Source organism: Lissotriton helveticus, chromosome 4_2 (genome assembly GCF_964261635.1).
Source record: "Lissotriton helveticus chromosome 4_2, aLisHel1.1, whole genome shotgun sequence".
NCBI classification, from domain to species: domain Eukaryota; kingdom Metazoa; phylum Chordata; class Amphibia; order Caudata; family Salamandridae; genus Lissotriton; species Lissotriton helveticus.
The window spans coordinates 112,824,453-112,845,488 of NC_136064.1; the positions used below are offsets into that span (position 1 = coordinate 112,824,453).

General features: G+C 50.3%; 1 protein-coding gene across 5 annotated transcripts in view; it reads left to right on the top strand.

Moving 5' to 3' along the window:
* Positions 1-21,036, top strand: part of OGT (O-linked N-acetylglucosamine (GlcNAc) transferase) — a 399,845-nt gene that overhangs the window by 240,359 nt on the left and 138,450 nt on the right. For all 5 annotated transcript variants that reach the window (XM_078640248.1, XM_078640247.1, XM_078640246.1 and 2 more), the window contains one exon: positions 15,579-15,731. In XM_078640248.1, the coding sequence (XP_078496374.1) occupies positions 15,579-15,731 (153 nt within the window). The remainder of the gene's footprint in view (positions 1-15,578; positions 15,732-21,036) is intronic.

Consider the following 21,036-nt stretch of genomic DNA (forward strand, 5'->3'; position numbering starts at 1 on the left):
AGGACAGGGACCTATTGGTCCCTGCTCTTTCCCTACCTGGAACGCCCCTAAAGTTAGTATTTAGGGGCACCCTGAACCTTCCTTCCTCGGATCCAGATTTCAAAACAAGAAAGAAGAACAAGACCACCTGCTGTGCAGCTGCTAACAAGAGGGCGACACCAACTGACTTGGCCCCAGCCCTACCGGCCTGTTGATCCTTGAACCTGTTCCTGCTAAATCCTGGCGTCTCCTGCAGACCGCAACCTCAAAAACCCCGGAGGACCTGCCTGCCTTGATACTCTTAGAGACTGGGACTCCCATGAGCAGTGGCTCTGATCCAACAGCAAAACCCCTGGTGCCAGCCAGGAACCGCAAATCCAACACTCTGCACCCGCCGAGCCCGGCCTGTGCAAACAAAGACCCTGAGGACGTCCCCCCGGCGATTCTGACCTGGAATCCAGTGCCCAAGGACCCTCCTCGACAACCCAGACTACTCCTGCATCCTAAGAACCAGGGACTCCCCCCTCCCCCCCTAACCGCGACCAGCAGTGGGTAAGATTTCCCGACGCCAAAAGACACCCCCATTTTCCCTGATCAAGTGACCAGGAGCCCAGCTCCCACAGCCGCATGGCCTGAATGCCAGCAGCCACCAACGAAGGCCCCCTGCCTCTCATTGGATAACATTGGGCCTAACTACCTCTGCACCCGGCTGCCCCTGTGCCGCCGAGGGTGTAACAACTGTACCTACCTGACCCTGGGAGACCGCGGAGTCTATGCCCAGAACCTTAACTCCGCCAGTCGAATACCTACCTTAAAACGATAACTCACTTTTGTTCCATAGGCTAGCATTGACTGGTTTCACTTGGAAATTCTTTAAAGTGCGAAGTTTTGGAACTTTGAAATATTCATCTAAAATCAGCCGAACTACGAATTTCGATTTACTCGCCTGTTATCAGGAGAGATCTCGGTGTTGGAACTTAGTGTGAGAAAGTGGCTCTATATATACTGGACCAGAATAAGGTAAAGTGTGTATAGAGTCCACAAACCCCAGAGGTATAACAGAGGTTAAAGCCAGGTGTGACCTTACTCTCTGAAGTGGTAGCTTGGTCGAGCAGTAAGGCAGTACCAGAGGAGAGTGTAAAGCATTTGTAGTACACACTCAGTCAGCAAAAGGTTTCACCCACTCAGACTGAACTCCAGGCCAATTATTTTAATATCAAACATATAGTTTTATTTTTAGAACCAACAGCTATAAAAATATACTGTTCTCAATATGAGAGGTCTCAGGTGAGTACTTTGCAGAAAGGCAATTAACTTTGTAAACACAATAGTTGTAGGGGTTGCAGTAGGCAACACAATTCTACACACAATTTAGCATTGAGCTCAATGGGTTTTCCTAGATAAACCCAGTTGATTACTTTGTAGATTAATTTAGTAGTTCCAGGACTGGATCCTAGATTCAGTCCTGGGTTCTAAGCTGAAAACAATTTAGTAAAAACGTTTTAGTTACTGTAGTGAATTTTCATGAATATAAAGCTGTTTTAAAAGTTCACACTTAAAAACTTTTCAATGGAAATCTGACAATGTTATCCAATGGTAGAAAATTCAGGTTGCAGGTAAAGTACGATCTCGTTACTTTTGTAATCCAGTACTGGGCTCCTAGGTCCAGCACTGGGGTCTCAACTTAAAACAGGTAAGTAATTTTGTTTCAGTATTTCGTATGATTTTTAAAGAATATTTCAAGTTTTGCAGCGTGAATCTTTCTGAATTCACTATGCTGTGCATTATTCCGCGGTCTAGTGATTGGGTCCGGAATTGTAGTCTTTTCTCCTTTTTTTTTATTTTTTTTTTAGCCCAGGTGGGCGTTGACGTCTCACCTTTTGGTGTCCTTCCTGTGACGTCGGCACGCTTCCTGCGGAAGCTCCCACCCTTGGGTGCCATCTTCAGATTCTTTTTTCCGAGTGGCTTCAGAGTTTGGAGGGAAAGAAGACACAAGACAGTCGAATTTGCATGAAAACACTAAGACGACGAGGGTTAACACCATCAAGCCGGGACGACGACGAAGAAGGAGAACTTAGAAAACTTCGACGTCCAGCGAAGAATGCGCACACATTGGGCCCCCTGAGCGCGCGAAATGGACAACACACCTTTTTAAACTCTGCCGTAACTGCCACCAAAAATACGCGCAGAAGGATCAGCACCCGGTTTGCAACTCTGCCTACCGGTCGACCACGAGAGCAAGGACTTCAACGACTGCTCTGCCTTCACACCGAAGGCTCTCCGGGTTAGAGAGCGACAGAGAAGAGCCAATTACAACATGCAAGGCAAGGGACAGACACCATCCCCTTGAGACCTGGGGCTCTCGAGCGACGAGGAGGACTACGTCGCCGAAGAAGACAACTACACGGTCGTAGAGACAGATAAGAAAACTTCTAAAGAGGTAGGAGAGTCGATGACCCCTAAACCCCCTACAGAGCCTCGAAAGTCCTCGAATGGAGCACTGGTGCCGAAAATCTCGACGGCCACAGCTGCATCCAAGGACAAAAAGCCCAGCGGATCCTTCCCAGGCGGTGAAGGTCAGCGAAAAGCCAGGGTCGTCGAAGCTCGTTCCCGAGAAGGAACGCTCGACTTCGAAAGAGAAGGATACGAAGGTCGCTTCGGCACCGACAAAGGACCCCCCAAGGTCCATCTCGATGTCGAAGTATACGTCGAAGAGAGCAGCCGACCCATTTGACGCTGAACAGGCTGCCGAAATAAGGAGAAAAAGAAAAGACGGCTCGAGGCCGAAATGGATAACATCCTGCAAAGGAAAAAGGAGTTTGACGAAAGGATGAAGAGGTTCAACATCCCATCGAAGCCAAGCACGGTGATCGTCGACATGGAAGAGGAGGAGGACTTCGAGGCCAAAGAGCCGCCGAAAGGTTCCGAAATCCAGGAACACCCGGTGGAAGAAACCTTCTACTACAAAGACTAGGGTGAAGACAATCAGCTGACAACCCTCGGATCAGCATCCTCGGGGACACAGGACCTGGAGTGACAGGACCTAGAGAACGAGAGCCCGGAAGAGGCCGTGGACACGTACCCTTCGAGGCCTTCGCCGCCAGACAACATTGGGGTCTACAATATGGTCGTCAAGAACGCGGCAACAGCTTTTGGAGTCAAGCTGGATGAGGAGAAACCAAAGGCAGACTTCCTCCTGGAGACCCTGCTCCTCACGCAGACTAGGAGCCAGTACCTCCCCATGCTGCAGAGTGTCATGGCACAGGGGAAAGAGGCGTTCAAGGAACCAGCGACATGCAGGTCTGTAACACCTAGGACGGAGCATAAATCTAAACACTCCGCCAAGGACCTTCCATACATCCGAGGATGTGTTACTGCGGACTCCATTATTGCGGTAACCGCCAGGAAGAGGGCGAATGTGCCAACGACATCGGGACCACCTCCACACAAGGAAAGCAGGAGGATGGACCTGTAGGAGAGTGGGGTCTGCAATCCCATGGCCACCCCAGATTTTTTTCTTTTTGCTTCACTGGTTTACGACTTTCCCTGGCTGTGGGCCTGCTAATCAGACCCACAGCCTAGCTGTTCTCTCTCTAAAATTACAACCATGTACCCTAGGTGCATTTACCAATTGGTACTGGGCCACCTTATCAGTCCCTGTACAGTATACCTTAGGTATCCAGGGCATAGGTGTACCCAGGGCCTACCAGGGGCTGAAGCATGCATTATGCCATGGCTGGCCATCTAAACAGACACAACTGGCTGCACGACAGCTGGGGCAAGGTGGTGTAATCACCCTTTGCTTTAAATATAGCTCCCTATATCTAAACCTAAAATGGACACATATATTCCTATCAGTCACTCCTATAGAAGGCCTTATCAATCCTGAAGGCAGAGTGCTTGGAATTATGTGAGATGGTGCTCTGGCATGAGCTGAGCCCGTTTGCAGCTTGCGGAACCAAGTCCTAATAGCTGTTCCATGATAACGCTATACCATATACTCTTAAGTGCATTATCAACCTCGCGGTTAAATGCTAACTTTGGCATAGCATTATCAAAACCTGTCGAGTAAGGTGTCATACGAATTGGAATACTACCCCCTCGCCAATTCTGGCGACGGGGGTAGCATTCCACCCTTCTAGAGGGACACGACATGTATGGAACTGTGAACCTCGGTTAAAGTTAACTCGAGCCTTGGCATCTCAAAATGGATGCTGCCACCACAGACACAAGTCTGACCTCCTGCTGCTGGGAGTCCTTCCAGCGAGGGAGGCTTGGACAAAGGGTTTCCTGCCTTGGGAGGTGCTAGCACCACCCCAGACAGGATTTTGTGTATTAGGTAGGCCCAGGCTGAAAGGAATGAGACATGCCTGGGGCACACAAGGTGCCCTGTGCATACACCGGTTCCAACCAGTTGCTGGGGCACTCCAGCCCCAGCTCTGGCGGGAAACCGGACAAAGGATAGGGGGTGTAGCCACCCCCCTTCCTGGTCCCACCCAGGGGAGGGACCTAGTCGTAGTGCAGCCCCCTTTAGGAGAATAAAGGTAGTAGCTGGTCCCATTCCCAGTTAGATTAATCTTGTCAACTTCCACGAAGAAACTCTTGACCTTCGACCTCCTGAACATCAGAAGACTGAAGAATCTCCCCTATGGTCAGGGAGTGACCATCCTGCTTCTCAGGCACCATCAAGCTCCTGTGCGGTTTGCTGCAAGTCCTTCCTTCCCGGAATCCGACGACCCAGCTCAAAGAGACCCGGACCTCCAGACCCCTCTGACCTCTACCCACATCCACAGCATAGCTGGGACCCGTGGGTGCGACGAGCAACGTGGAGACGGCCATCTTGAAGAAACCTGCACAGCGCTTCCAGCACGACCACCGAGGGACCCTCGAGTGAGTGCACTGGGGTCTGAGAAGCCCCACATCGACACAGCACCTGCATCAAAGATCAGCCCCCAGCCTCCACGAGATCTGCGTGGGGCCCTTTTGCCTGGTTGCTGCTTTTCCTGTTGTCTGGTCACTTGCCGGCTGGCTAGTGACCTCTGAGACGACGACCCGAAGATTTCAACACTGCTAGTCTGGTCCCCCAGACTGGCCCTTGCTCCCTTGTGAAAGAGAAGCACCCCGGACCCTCCTGGTCCACACCAGACGCCATCTTTGTTCCACCGCGTGGCTTGCACTTGCCAAGGCCTATTGACCAGATCGACGATCCAACACCGCCATCAGCAGCAGACTACGTGGGACAGCTCGTGCCTCCAGCCTGGTTGTGAAGAGCAGCTCCTGGTCCGCGCAGCTACAGAGAGAAGCGACCCTTCCTCCACCTGAACGCGGCGACAGCCCCTGGTTCCCTCCTGGTTCCAGCACCGTCACTGGCTAGTGACCGAGACTCTGTCCCCTTCCCTTTCAGGACTTCTCCTTCCTAGTTCCATCCTTGGAATTACCGGACTCCTCCATCTGGCTGCCTGCCAGCAACTCTTTGTTTCAGGCATCACCGGGATCAACGCAGCAGACCCGACACCACTTCAGCCCTATGCACCCGCAGCCTGTGGGTTAGGTAACTAAAACTTCTAGGTGCTGAAGTCAGTGTTCACTATCCTAGTGTCCAGGTCCACTGTTGTTTTCCCTCCATCCAGCCGGGTTCGTCCGGAATCCGTAACTTTGTAAACTGTAGTATCCATAGACGTTGGTACGCATCCCGCGTGAGAGTTTCCACTCTGCACGTGAGTCCCGTGGGCATCCTGCTCCGTACTTACCTAGTTCGTAGCGTAGTCCCAGCGATCATCCAGCCTCTGGATCTCCTTACAGTACTTTCTTTCCTCGCATTCCATTGTTCTTAGTATATGGTTTGTCGTGCCCCTAATGCACATGTGTAAATATTGTACTAACTCGTATTTCCTTCTTAGTATTGTCATGTGCTTAGCCCTCTGATCTCATAAAGAGTTCAGAGGTGTATGTTAGTTAATAAATATCTGTTTATTTTCATAACAACCTGTGTGGTGTCCTTTCATCTGGTATTCAAGGGGTTATATTGTGGTAAAACAGTTGGCTTCACATGCCAAAAGAGTTTAGCCTAAGACTGCTTTGTCCATGCTACCCTTAGGATAGCTGGTCTAGAAGGTTGACTTACAACCAATCACCATAAGGGTTGTTTGGACTGATACAAGGTGGTCACTAGAACTAGTGAACATCATATATCAGGCCAACTTCTCACAGGACCTAACTGGGAGAAAGATAGAAAGAAATGCTGCAATGCACTGGCACATGGAAACTCGAATGCCCTGCTAAACGGGCAGCAGTACCAAATTATGGACGAGATCGGACAGCGGATTAAGCACCTCCCAGAAGAGTACCAGCAAAGAGCTTCACACTATGTGCAAGAGGGGAGAAATGTGGCAAATGCTTGCCTCAAAACAGCCTTGGACGGAGCAGACATGTCCAGCAGGCTGATGATGTTGGGAGTCACAGAGAGAAGGCAGGCTTGGCTCAGGATCTCTGGGTTCAAACCAGAGGTACAACACAACATTCTAAGCACCCCGTTCAATGGAGAGACATTGTTTGGGGTGCCGGTGGATGAAAAGCTCACCCAGCTGAAGAAAGACAACGAAACTGCAAGGTCCATGGGGACCTTACAATTCAGAGGAACAAAGAGGGGTACCCCGTCACGAAGACCGGAAGGTGGGAGGGGGGTTAACCAGCCAGGAACGTCGCACCAGATATTCCAGCAGCCACAACATGGCGACACCCAAACACAGCAAGGGAACCAGAAACGAACATGGCACCAACAGAGGGGCCAGTCCTTTCGCGGGAGAGGAAACGGACGTGGACAAAACGAGAGGGGGCCAACAGCCCACCTCTAAGTGACCGTTATGAAACAAGTGCCCACACGCGCAAATCCTCCCCGGGTGGAGCACAAAAAGAGCAACACAGGGTTACACTGACCAAACATCTGCGAACATGTAACACCTGTAGGAGGCAGGCTTAGTAATTCCTTCCAGTGGAAGAAGATAACCACAGACAAATGGGTACTGAACATCATACAGTACGGATACTGCATAGAACTGGAGAGGACTCCACCAAACTGGAAGCCGAAAAAGAGGGTGCAGTCAGGAAAGGAGCTAGAGCTACTTCAAAAGGAAGCGGAGGACCTCCTAAAAAAGGAGGCCATCGAGCCAGTACCATACCGAGAAAGGAACAAAGGAGTGTACTCAACATACTTCGTCGTGCCAAAGGTGGACGAAACATTGAGACCCATCCTAGACCTAAGGTTCCTGAACAAGTTCGTAAAAACACAAAGGTTCAAGATGACGTCCCTACGAGAGGTCATTCCTCAAATAAGGGGCGGAGACTTCATGGCCACCATAGACCTCAAAGATGCCTACCTGCACATCCCAATCAACAGGCAGCACAAACAACTACTGAGGTTTACCATCAAAAAAGATCACTATCAATTCACAGCCCTAGCATTCGGACTAAAATCCGCACCAAGGGTCTTCACCAAGTGCCTCACAGCAGTGGCAGTGCACCTAAGGAGGGAGGGGATCCATGTATACCCTTACCTGGACGACTGGCTAATAAAGGCAAGTTCGCACAGGACATGCAAGGAGCACGCAGAGCGCGTGACAAGTACGCTGGTGGACCTGTGGTTCTCCATTCACTGGGGAAAATCCTCTATGGAACCAGAGCAAGTAAAAACCTTCCTAGGAGCACAGATCAACTCCATACAGAGCAAGGTGTTTCCCAGCGACAAAAGGACACGGGCACTGCTGAAAGAGACGGTCCTCTACCAGAAGGGGCGAGCTGCGACAGTGAGGACAGCGAGCAAGGTCATGGGCATGATGACCTCCTGCATACATTTGGTACCAAATGTGCGCCTCCACATGAGACCATTCCAAGAATGGCTGTAGGAACAATGGTCACAAGCTAAAGGAAGATGGGAAGATCTAGTGGTTGTAACGCACGCAGTGCAGGAGATGTCGTGGTGGAACAAGAAGAACATAACAGAAGCGAAGCCTCTAGCACCACCGACCCCAACAGTGACCATCACCACAGACGCATCCCAGAAGGGATGGGGAGCACACATGAACAAGCTCAGGGAGAGGGGTCTGTGGACTCCAGTGGATGCGGTGAAACACATCAACTACCTGGGACTAAAGACCGTGTTCCTCGCCCTGAAAGCCTTTCAGACAAAACTGTACAGCCAGAGAGTTTTGATACAAACGGACAACACAACGCTGTTCTACATCAACTAACAGGGAGGAACACAATCCGCTCCGGTATCTAACCTAGCACAGGAGATATGGAGATGGGCCATCCCACTAAAAATAGACCAGCTAGCCATTCACCTACCAGGGAAGGACCATGTGGAGGCAGACTGGCTCAGCAGACCGATATCAGCATCCCAAGAGTGGGAGCTCAATTCACAGGAGACGCTATTCAGAAGGTGGGGAACACCGACTATAGACCTATTTGCAACACGCCTGAATGCAAAATGACAGCTTCGCATCCAGGCAACCAGGGGAAGGATCCCCGGGGAATGCCCTATGGATAAGCTTGTCAAAATATCTGCTTATGCTTTTCCCCCGATACCACTGATACAGAGTACTCTACAAGTGCAGAACCAGCAACATGACCCTGATCCTGGTAGCACCACAGTGGGCCAGGCAGACCTAGTACTCACAGATAATGGAAATGGCACAAGGCGCTCCTCACAAATTCGGCATAAGTAAAGACTTGCTCTCCATGCAAAACGGTGAGGTACTGCACCCAGAGCCAGAAAGCCTCAGCCTAGTAGCATGGCTCCTGAAGACAGAGTTTGCGCACCTAAGGTTACCTGAGAGCACCCTGCGGGTACTGCGAGAAGCAAGGAGACCTAGCACACGAAGGTGCTATGTGGCAAAATGGAAGAGGTTCACACAATGGTGCAGCAAAAAGAAGCTACACAAGAAGATGACAAGGGAGTCAACGGTGCTAGGATATCTGACGCACCTGCTGAAAGCAAAGCTAAGTTCATCCTCGCTGAGAGTACACCTGGCAGCTATAGTGGCCTACACAAGAGGAGAAACCGGGAAGAGTTTCTTTACATCGCAGATAGTAAAGAGATTCTTGGAAGGGGCAAAGAGGATCGCATCACCAAAGAGGATGCCGCCACCGGCATGGAACCTTAATTTAGTCCGAACAGAACTCATGAAAGCGCCTTTGAACCAATTCATAAGGAATCACTACAAATGCTAACAATGAAAACAGCCTTCTTAGTGGCAATCACATCGTTGCGCAGGGTAAGCGTACTACAGGCGCTAACGCTACAAGAACCCTACATCCAGATTCACAATGACAGGGTGGTGATGAGAACTGACCCACACTTAGAGCCAAAGGTGGTGTCAAGGTTCCACATCAACCAGTCGGTGCAAATACTGAGCTTCTTTCAGAAACCATCCACAAGCGCGGAGAGAGCACTGCACACTCTGGACGCTAGAAGAGCAGTAATGCACTACATAGAAAGAACGAAGGAGCACAGAAAGACTAAGCAGTTCTTTGTGTCCTTGTGTCCTTCGCAAGCAGTTTTCTGGGTAGACCAGTAACAAAGGGAACCATTGCGCGATTGATCGCACTAACTATACAGCTCTGGCGCTAACAAGCAGACCAAGAACTAGCAGAGGGGGCACAGGCCCACTCTACTATAAAAAAAGGAGCAACGGTAGCCTTCCTGGCTAACGCACCCATTCAAGACATATGCCTGGCGGCAACATGGGCCTCGGTGCACACGTTCACTAAGCACTACTGCGTGGAAATACAAATGAACAAAGAAGCACAAGTAGGACAGAAGGTGCTTCAACATATATTCAACAATCAACGCTTATCTTCCTCCGCTTATCTCTGGCATAGTGCACCCAGCTAGAGGGGTGACTGAAGTATGCCAGGGCAGTGGGTTCTGTGCACATGGCACACAGGGATGTGTGCCATGTCGACTTTGTTTAGTCCTGTACTTAGACACTCAGCCTGCAAAGGCAGTGTGTGGGTGCCAGGGTACAGGGCCCCTGAGGGCCTTCTCTGGTCACCATACCCTGGGTACCATTTACTAGGGGCTGAAAGGTGGCCAGAGATGCCAATTGGGTTTTAGTTTCAACACAGTTTTAGGGAAGGAACACAGGCCCTGGGTACCTGGTTGGCAGGAACCCAGGGCACACTCAGTCAAAGCACATCAGCAGTTCAGAAAAAAGTGGGGGCATACCAATGCAAGAAAGATGGCACTTTCTCACATAGGTTATATCCGCGATCCAGTCTTTAAGCCTGGGTGATCTTTTGCTTCCCCACCTTATTGCTATGCGTCTTTTTGCAAGTAGTAGTGCTACCGCTAGGAATTTCCTGCGCCTAGCATGTTTGACGTTCTTGACTCCTAAAATGCATACCAAGGGGGTGTTAGGGGTCTGTTCCGATTAGCATATCAGTTAGTGTGGCAGTGACTTCGCCCCAGTACGTCTGCTGTTGTGGACATGACCATGATACATGTAAGAAGTATGCGCCCGGCGCACTGCACCTCTGGCAGGCGTCTGTCTCCCTAAGGCCCAATATGTGTAGTTTTGCCGGTGTGTAGGAGGCTCCTGAAGACTTTGAGTTAGAACATCTCAAACTACCAGCTAGCACAATGGCAGCGCTAAGAGAGGCTAGGAGGCCTACCACGAGAAGTGCTACGTAGCAAAGTGGAAAAGATTCTCAGAATGGTGCATTAAAGAGAAACTACAGAGCAGGATTACCAAGGAATCAACAGTACTGAGGTACTAGACACATCTACTAAAAAATAAACTAAGCTACACATCACTAAGAGTGCACTTAGCTGCAATAGTGCCTTACACAGAGGAGATACTGGAAGAGTTTCTTTACTTCCCAAGTAGTGAAGAGGTGTGAGAAAGTGGCTCTATATATACTGGACAATAAGGCAGTACAGTGTGTATAGAGTCCACAAACCCCAAAGGTATAACAGAGGCCAAAGTCAGAACTGACCTTACACTCCAAAGTGGTAGCTTGGTCGAGCAGTAAGGCAGTACCAGAGGACAGTGTAAAGCATTTGTTGCACACACTCAGTCAGCAAAAGGTTTCACACACTCAAGAACTGAACTCCAGGCCAATTGTTGTTATATCCTCCGATATAGTGGTTTTATTTTTAGAACCAACAGCTATAAAAATATACTTTTCAAGTTACGAGTACTCATGTAAATACTTTGCAGAGGAGCAATAAGTTTGTGTACACAATTACAGGATAGCTAATAAGCAACACCGTTCTGAAACACACTCTAGCATTGAGCTCAATGGGTTTTTCACAGGAAAGTACAGTGGATTACTTTGGTAGTCCCAGGACTAGATCCTAGATTCAGTCCTGGGGTCTAAGCTGAAATCAGATTAGCAAAAACATATTAGTTACTTTAGTGAATTTTCCTGAATATAAAGCGGTTTTAAAAGTTCACACTTAGAAACTTTTCGAGGTAATTCTGACAATGTTTTTTAATGTTAGGTAAGTGAATTACCGGTTTCCAGGTGAGTTGGTGAAGTTAGGGTTCTGGGCATAGACTCAGGGGTCCCCCAGGGTCAGGTGAGTACAGTTAGTTCAGTCCCAGCGGCACAGGGGCGGCCGGGTGCAGAGGTAGGTAGGCCCAATGTTATCCAATGAGGGAAAGGGGGGCCTTCGGTTGGTGGCTGCTGGCTAGCAGGCCAGGCGGCTTTGAGAGCTGGGCTCCTGGTCACTTGCTCAGGGCAAGGGGGGGGGGGGGGGAAGTAGGATAGGGCAAAGGAGTTGGGGATAGGGGAGAGGAGTTGGCCTAACGGCTAGGGCGCTCGACCTCGGATCTGGGTTCGAGTCTCGGTAACGAAGCCAAAACCTCCTGTGATTCTGGGCAAATCACTTAATCTCCCGTGCCTAAAATGAAAGTAACTGGAAAATGTAAAAATGTAACGTAACTGGAAAAATATGTAAAGCGCTCTGATACCTGATTCGGTTCGGGTCTAGTTCGCGCTATATAAAACTCTGCAAGAAAAAGAAAAAAAAAAGGTCACAGTCAGCGGCACTCGGGCGGCTGGGTGCAGGGTGCTTTTGAGCCGTCTGGCGCTCAATGTTATTCTATTCTATTCTATTGTTTTGGTAAAGCGCAAAACAGCTGCCCCAGCAAGAAGGCGTCCCGGCGCTATAGAACCACAGGCCCAGGCCTGAGAGGTGAAGGAGGGGAGGAGAGTTTAAGGGGAGGGGAATAGGTGCGTTTTAATGGCTTTACGGAAGGCAGGTAGACTTTCTATGGAGCGGATATTTTGTGGTAGATCGTTCCATAGTTTGGCTCCCAGAACCCTAAAGGAGCGGCAGAGTTTTATGCGAGGAACGCACAGAAGATGCTGGTTGGAGGATCGCAGGTTGCGTGGAGGAGCGTAGGGAGTGAGAAGAGGTCGGAGTAATGTTGGACTGCCTAAGTTGAGAGTTTTAAAGACCAAGATGAGGGTTTTGAATTTAATTCTGGAGTCAACAGGTAGCCAGTGTAGCTTGCGAATTGTGGCTCTGGCCGCAGAGTTCTGCACGCGTTGTAGGCATGCTATCTCTCCTTTATTGGCCCCTAGGAGGAGTACATTGGCGTAGTCCAAACGCGAGAGGATAGTTGCTTGGATGATAAGCTGACGGACCTTAGCATCAAAAAAACCAAGTATGTGGCTGAGACTCCTCAGCAGGCCGACACAGGTGCCAGCAACTTTTTTGGTATGGATCTGGTAGGTAAGTGAGGCATCCATCCATACTCCTAGATTTTTGACTATAGATTTGGGTGGTGGAGTGGTTCCCAGCGAAGACGGCCACCAGTGCTCATTCCAATGGCAGGTGTTTTTACCAAGGAGTAGCACTTCTGTCTTCCCAGCATTAAGCTGTAGACAATTGTCTGTCATCCATTGGGCTACTGCGGAAAGACCGTTTTTAAATCTAGAGGTTGGGGTGCCCCCTGGTTCTGAGTCTGCAGGCGTCGGCTGGTTCGTCGAGGAGGGTCTTTGCGCACTGGACTTCCGGGGCGACGTCCTCGTGGTCTTTGTTCGGGTTGGCCCGGCCGGGGCTCGGCTGGTGCAGAGTGGGCTGGTCCCCTGGGTCGAGAGCTTGCCGCTCTCGGGGTGCCTGAAACAATGCACATCCTGGGCCGAGGTGCCAAGCCTCCTCCCCCAGGATGGGCAGTGTTCACGAAGGAGAAGCTTCAAAGGCATACCGCCTTTGTGAGCCACTCCAGACCCTTGCTGCTTTCAGAAACTGGTCCCCACTGGTTCTACTCCCCACTTTGAGCCTGAGAACCGGCAGAAAAAAAAGTGAGGAAGAGAGGTGTGCCCACCTCTGCCAACTCCACCTCTGAGGTGGGGGAGGCGAGGTGAAGCACAACCTCAAGTCCCCGCCATCTTGAGGATGGGGGGGACCCAGCCAACCAGGGGCAGGCTCCTGCCCCTCTCCCACTGGAGATTGGCAGAATAGGTAGTGTACTCACCCCAGGAAAGGGACCCATTGGTCCCTGCCCCTTACCTACCTGTAACGGCCCAAAATTTAGTATTTAGGGGAACCCTGAACCTTCCTTCCTCAGATCCAGCAACCGCAAGGAAACAAGAGAAGGACGAGAAGCCGTGCGGAGCCAACGAGAGGACCACGTTCACTGACTTCGCCCCAGCCCTACCGGCCTGTCTTCCCTCAAACCTGCTCCTGCGAAACCCCGGCATGTCAAGCGGCCAGCAACCTCAAAAACCCCGGAGGACCTGCCTGCCTTCACTTTAAGGACGGTTTCTCCCTTGAACATCGACATGTTTAAATTGCAGCTTCTGGTGCCAGCTAGAAACTGCGAATCCAGCCCACTCTGCTCTGCCCAACCTGGCCCGAGCTAGAGTGGAAAAACCACGAGGAGATCCCCCTCGCTATCCTGACCCGAGATCCGGCGACCCCTGACCTGCCTCAAGCCTCCAGACGCCTGCAGCCTCAATCCAGAGGACCCCCCTATTGGCGACCAGAGTGGGTAAGAAAATCGACGCCCCAAGTCACCCTTGCACCAGACGCCCCACGTCCCAGAGCCTGCTGTTTTTGTCCCGCAGGGTCTCTATTGGAAACAGGGCACCCGACCTCAAAACAGCGCCCAGTTGTCCTAGTGCCGCCGAGGGTGCCTCTTTGGTCCTACTTTGGTCCCCAACTTGCCCTGAGCTAAACCCTAGGAGCTTTGCTCCCACCGCCTAGTGGCCTGGTTGCCAGCAGCCACCAACCAAAGACCCCCTATCCCCCATAGGATAACATTGAGCCTCAACACTCTGTACCCGGCTGCCCTGGTGCCGCTGAGGGTGCAATTCCAGTGCAACCCTGACCCTGGGAGACCCCCGAGTCCAACCCCAGAGCCTTAACTCCCATAGTTGTTTACTTACCTGCAAACCAATAACCTGTTTTTCCTCCATAGGATAAAATTGGCAATTTTCCCTCCAAAAAACGACTAAGTGTGGAGTTTCGAAAACTAAAGATATTCTTTAAAAATGGTACAAATAACCAAAATGTTTTTTCTCACCTGTTTGCAGGGCATGTACCAGTGCTGAATCTAGACCTCCTTCAGCATTAGGATTGTTGTGCAAAAATTTAACTGTTGCTTAACATTGAAAAAATTATTTCCGATGCTGTTTTGTTTATTGAATTGTAAATAATGACCCTGTATTAACTGATGTAAAGTTTCTTTTGTGTAGGATAGTGTGTGTGAGTGAATGAGAGATTGAGAATGAGAGAATTGTTATTGTAAGTTTTACGTGGAGTGAAATATGTTTTTTCCAATTTAATGTGAACTTTTCTAATATGTCAACAAAATAATTTGATTAAAATCATTTGATTGATTCTGGACAAAAAAGGTGTCCTGAGAGTTACTGTTTAGTTCAGTAGGTCGAGTGGTCATCCTAGACCCCAACACAAATAATTGGCAATAGTGGTGCTCGTTTTGGTTTTTGGAATCTAGGCATCCAGCACTGAGAAAAAGTAGCGTAACAGTAACTTACCTTCAATTTATGTACTGTATTTGTAAGTGTTGCATACTACTGCTCGCCTGTACAATTCCTGTTGCATTTTCAAACTGTTCTATATCCAGTAACTTGTTACTGAAAAGTATTTAATGCTTACCTGTACCAGGCTTGCTTGGCTCTAAAAGTAAACAGTTTATTTTTATATAAAAACAATTGGCCTAGAGTTCAGTTCTCGTGTGTGTAAATTCATTTGCTGACTGAGTGTGTTCATCAAATGCTTAACACTGTCCTCCGATACTGCCTTACTGCTCCACCACTCTACCACAAGTAGAGAGTAAAGGTCTATCTAACTTTAACCTCTGCCTACCTCTGGAGACCCTTGGACTTTATACACACTGTACCTCACTTTGGTGCAGTATATGTAGAGCAAGTTTCTTACACTGATTAGCAGGAACCTAGGGCACACTTGGTCAAGGAGCATCAAACATCATCCAAAAACTGGAGTGCAACCATCCAAAAAGGGGCTCTTTCCTACACTAGGCTGCCAAAATATACCTAAAGGATGAATTCCTTACTGCGATAACTCAGTTGAAATAAATACTTATTCATCCTTATTTTTCCAGATCAACAATAAGGCTGCGACTGGTGAGGAAGTACCCCGCACGATAATAGTCACTACTCGTTCACAGTATGGTCTGCCAGAAGATGCTGTGGTGTACTGTAACTTCAACCAACTCTACAAGATCGACCCCTCTACACTGCAGATGTGGGCCAATGTAAGTAACAGGATAAACTACCTCTGTGATCACTTGGCATTCGGGGTTAATTCTGTGTTCGTTACTTCCTGATGTTACCCTCGAATGCAGGTGCACTTACTTGCACGGGCACTGAATGGGGAAGCGAGGGTGGGTTGTCTAGATCATTGCTTTTATGCAAGAGAACACCTTACAACTGTATGTTGTATTTTTAAAGCAGGAGAATCTTTTGATAGAATTTTCGTTCCTGTTCACCAGATTTATTGTACATGATCCCGCACATTTAATTTTGCAGTGCTCCGAACTAGCAAACGGGTAATGTTGTTCCCTTACTGTCATTGTATCTTATTATTCTCTAATAATTAACCTGCTTCCTTTGAGATCCTGCTCTAATGCTCCTTAACTTGCTTAACTGTTTAGTTTGACCAGTAAATTAAAGCCTAGTACTATCACTGATTCTTTTTTGTCTGGAAACCCACAATGTACTAAACCGTGAACTGCTTCCCTTTCTGCACACCTCCGCTGCCCATGACCCTTGCAGGTCTGTGAGCTCGGGGCCCTCCCCCACCAGCAGGCACCCACCTCCTCCTCCTCCTCCTCCTCCTCCCTGGTGTTCAGTGGGGAGTATCTCTGCAATGCTGCTACTCTGCTGTGTCTCTTTCTGCCATTTCTTCTCTTATTTCTTTGTTCCTCCTTTCATCTTTAGTTTTTCTGCTCTATGGTCACTTTCTGCATTTCTGTACTTTTCACTTTTGTGCGTTTTGCCTGCCGTGTCTCTGCCATTGCTCGTTGCCGCCCCTTCCAGCGCCGATTCCCAGCTGTCAATACTTAATGGCGGCAGCTGTGCTGCTTTCGCACCAAAGGCAAGCTCATCCCTGCCTGAAATGCACCCAGTGCCACAGGCCCTGGTCCTTGGACCTACCACCACTGCGACGACAGCAACCTCCAGGCCCTTAACACCAGATGTTACCCTTACCTGCCACCTCTGGTCGCGGAAAGAACACCTAAAGCCCGTTCACATGCCGCTCTTGCAACCGCATCTTTGTCGACCTTCACACACCAGACTCACCGACCTCACAACCCTCAAGAACTGGACCAGAAGACCTCAGATGCATCCTACTCAACTCGTTCCCTCAGAAGACACGCCGTGGATATCTGCCACCTGCTCGACGCAATCTCCTCCGATGTCTCCTTCACAGAAACTTGGATGAAGTCCAGCTGTGCCCTGGATATCGCAATCGCCATCCCATATGGCTTCAAATCATCCACAAGGACTGCGTCAACTTACATGGAGGAATGGTACATGTTCACCCTACTCCTCACAACCAGCTCCGATGACCATTCACCCAACATGGAGCATCTCCACTTCAAGATCCAGACCAATCCTAATGCCACCCTCCGGGCACCCTCCTTCATACCCCCAGCCCCTGCCTCCCTTCAGTGAAGCCATAACAAACTTCATTGCTCACCACACTTTGGTGTCAATGGACTATATCCTCCTTGGCAACCTTAATTTCCACCTGGTGAACCTTCAGGACCACAACCCCTTATCCCTACTGGAGAAGGTCATGGGCATGATGGCCCCCTGCATACATTTGGTACAAAATGAGACCATTCCAAGAATGGCTGCAAAAACAATGGTCACAAGCTACAGGGAGTTGGGAAGATATAGTGGTTGTAACGCACGCAGTGCAGGAAGAGATGTCGTGGTGGAACATGGAGAACTTAAAGGGAAAGCCTCTAACACCACCGACCTCAACGGTGACCATCACCACAGACGCATCCCAGAAGGGATGGGGAGCACACCTGAGCAAGCTCAGGGTGAGGGGTCTGTGGACTCCAGTGGATGCGGTCAAACACATCAACTACCTGGAACTGAAGACCGTGTTCCTCACCCTGAAAGCCTTCCAGACAAAATTGTACAGCCAGAGAGTGTTGATCCAGACGGACAACACGATGACTATGTTCTACATCAACAAGCATGGAGGAACGCAATCTCCGCTGCTATCTAACCTAGCGCAGGAGATATGGAGATGGGCCATCCCACTAAAGATAGACCTGCTAGCCATACACCTACCAGGGAAAGACCATGTGGAGGCAGACTGGCTCAGCAGACAAACATCGGAGTCCCACGAGTGGGAGATCAATGCACAGGAAATGCTACGGCTATTCAGAAGGTGGGGAACACCGACTATAGACTATTTGCAACACACCAGAATGCAAAATGCCAAAGCTTCGCCTCCAGGCAACCAGGGGAAGGTTCCCTAGGGAATGCAGGGACTTGGAGTCCCTGCAGGAGTGGCTTGTGGATAGGCTTAATGACCTGGCCCCGGTGCTGCCTCCCCGCTTAACATCAAAGCGGGCCTCGGCCCCTTGGTTTACTGCTGCACTGTGGGCTACGCGGCAGCAGTGCAAGGTAGCCGAAAGGGCCTGGCGGGCACACTATGACAGCGTGGACAGGTCTGCCTATAAGGCTGTGGTGAATGCCTACCATCGGGATATCCGCCTCGCAAAGAAAACCTATCTCGCGGGTAGAATTGAAGCAGCCTCTAACTCTAGTAAGGAGATCTTTACTATTGTTAGAGAATTCATTTCTCCTCGGACCTTCAAGTCGGACGAGGCGCCCTTAGAGTCCTGGGCGGCGGATCTTGCCTGTTTTTTTACGGGCAAGATAAAACTTATACAGGACTCTTTTCCATCGGGAGCACCTGAGGAAATATCGCCTACTTCCGAGGCTGGCCTGTCCCCTCCCGTCCGGCAGGGTGCCATCTTGGCCGAGTTTCCATCTTTGCCGGCCTCTGCCTCCCTAGCGCTTATGGGCAATTTAAAATCTGGGTCTCCACTTGACCCCTGCCCAGCTAAGCTTTTGGCCAAGCTGGCGGAGGTGGTTAACCCACTGGCGAACCCTCTTCTCAATCTTTCGTTGAGTCAGGGAGTGGTTCCGCCAGCGTGGAAGCAGGCAATGGTTATCCCGCTGCTAAAAAAACCGGGGCTTGACCCGAAGGTCCCAGCCAATCATAGACCGATTTCGCTGTTGCCGGCCCTTGTTAAAATCTTGGAGAAGCACGTTCAGTCGGTGCTCTCCAATTTCCTGGAGTCTCATGAGATCCTGCACGACTCCCAGTCTGGCTTCCGTACAAATCGTACCTGCAAACACAACAATGATGGACAGAATGTGGATCAATGTCACACATTCACCCCAGTCCAAAGATCTGGGCCCAAATCCATCGTTTTTCCACTCCACACCACCCTGGGTTAGACAATGGCGATATGCAAATCAGCGCTGACCCTGTGCCCCATGGGAACAGTCCAGTCCGAACTACAAAAGCCATGTCCTTCCCAGAACGGAAACAAGCATCCGAGGACCGGCCCGGTTTCGAGGTAACACCTCTCATCAGCCCGGCTAGCTTGATTCCAGTGGTGTGGAGTGCCTGGGACTCACGTCTGAGCATCCCCAGTACACTTAGAGCGGTACCTGCAAACACAACAATGATGGACAGAATGTGGATCAATGGCACACATTCACCCCAGTCCAAAGATCTGGGCCCAAATCCATCGTTTTTCCACTCCACACCACCCTGGGTTAGACAATGGCGATATGCAAATCAGCGCTGACCCTGTGCCCCATGGGAACAGTCCAGTCCGAACTACAAAAGCCATGTCCTTCCCAGAACGGAAACAAGCATCCGAGGACCGGCCCGGTTTCGAGGTAACACCTCTCATCAGCCCGGCTAGCTTGATTCCAGTGGTGTGGAGTGCCTGGGACTCACGTCTGAGCATCCCCAGTACACTTAGAGCGGTACCTGCAAACACAACAATGATGGACAGAATGTGGATCAATGTCACACATTCACCCCAGTCCAAAGATCTGGGCCCAAATCCATCGTTTTTCCACTCCACACCACCCTGGGTTAGACAATGGCGATATGCAAATCAGCGCTGACCCTGTGCCCCATGGGAACAGTCCAGTCCGAACTACAAAAGCCATGTCCTTCCCAGAACGGAATCAAGCATCCGAGGACCGGCCCGGTTTCGAGGTAACACCTCTCATCAGGGTCAGAGCTGATTTGCATATCGCCATTGTCTAACCCAGGGTGGTGTGGAGTGCAAAAAAACGATGGATTTGGGCCCAGATCTTTTGACTGGGGGAGTGTGTGACATTGATCCACATTCAGTCCATCACTTGTTGTTTTTGCAATTGCCGCCCTATGTGCGCTGGGGATGCCCAGACGTGGGTCCCAGGCACTCCACACCACTTGGAGTCAAGCTAGCCGGGCTGAAGAGAGGTGTTACCTCGAAACCGGTCCGGTCCTCGGATGCTTGATTCCGTTCTGGGAAGGACATGGCTTTTGTAGTTCGGACTGGACTGTTCCCATGGGGCAACAGGGTCAGAGCTGATTTGCATATCGCCATTGTCTAACCCAGGGTGGTGTGGAGTGCAAAAAAACGATGGATTTGGGCCCAGATCTTTTGACTGGGGGAGTGTGTGACATTGATCCACATTCAGTCCATCACTTGTTGTTTTTGCAATGTCCGTACAAATCGTAGCACCGAAACCGCGCTCCTTGAGGTTTCTGAAACCATCAAAGGAGTGTTGGATACCGGGGGTAAAGTCATGCTGGTGTTGTTGGACTTGTCGGCGGCTTTTGACACCGTCCCCCATGATGGCCTCCTCGCAAGACTCTGAGATTGGCCTGCGGGGGACGGTGCTCAAATGGTTTTAATCTTTTCTTGCCGGCCGCCGGCAAACGATCTGGACGCCGCCTGACACCGCTGTGATGCCGCCATTGGGAGTCGGGGTCCCTCAGGGCTCTATTTTGAGCCCGACCCTCTTTAACATCTTTATGACCCCCTTGGTGGCGGTCGCGGAGTCTTTCGGTGTCCGGATCGTGTCGTATGCCGACGACACCCAGCTCCTCTTCTCTTGGGAGAGAGGGGCTGACTTTGACGGGGAGAGTATCCGGAATTGCCTTGGGGCGGTGTTCTCATGGTTCCAACTGAACAGCCTCAAGTGCAATTCCGATAAGTCCGAGGTACTCTTCTTCGGGTGCGATACGGAGCCTAGCTGGCAGGCCTGGTGGCCCATCGATATGTTCCCTCCGTCCGGCTCTTCCCCTATGGCTAAGAACTTGGGGGTTAAGATGGACAGGGGACTGTCGATGAAAGCCCAGATCTTTGGGGTGACCGGCACCTGCTTCGGTCTTCTAAAAATGCTGCGGAGGTTCCTGCCTCTTTTGTCAGAGGAGCATAGGAGGCTGACAGTGCAGGCCCTGATAGGCTCCAGGTTGGATTACGCCAACATTCTTTACCTGGGCCTACCAGAGTA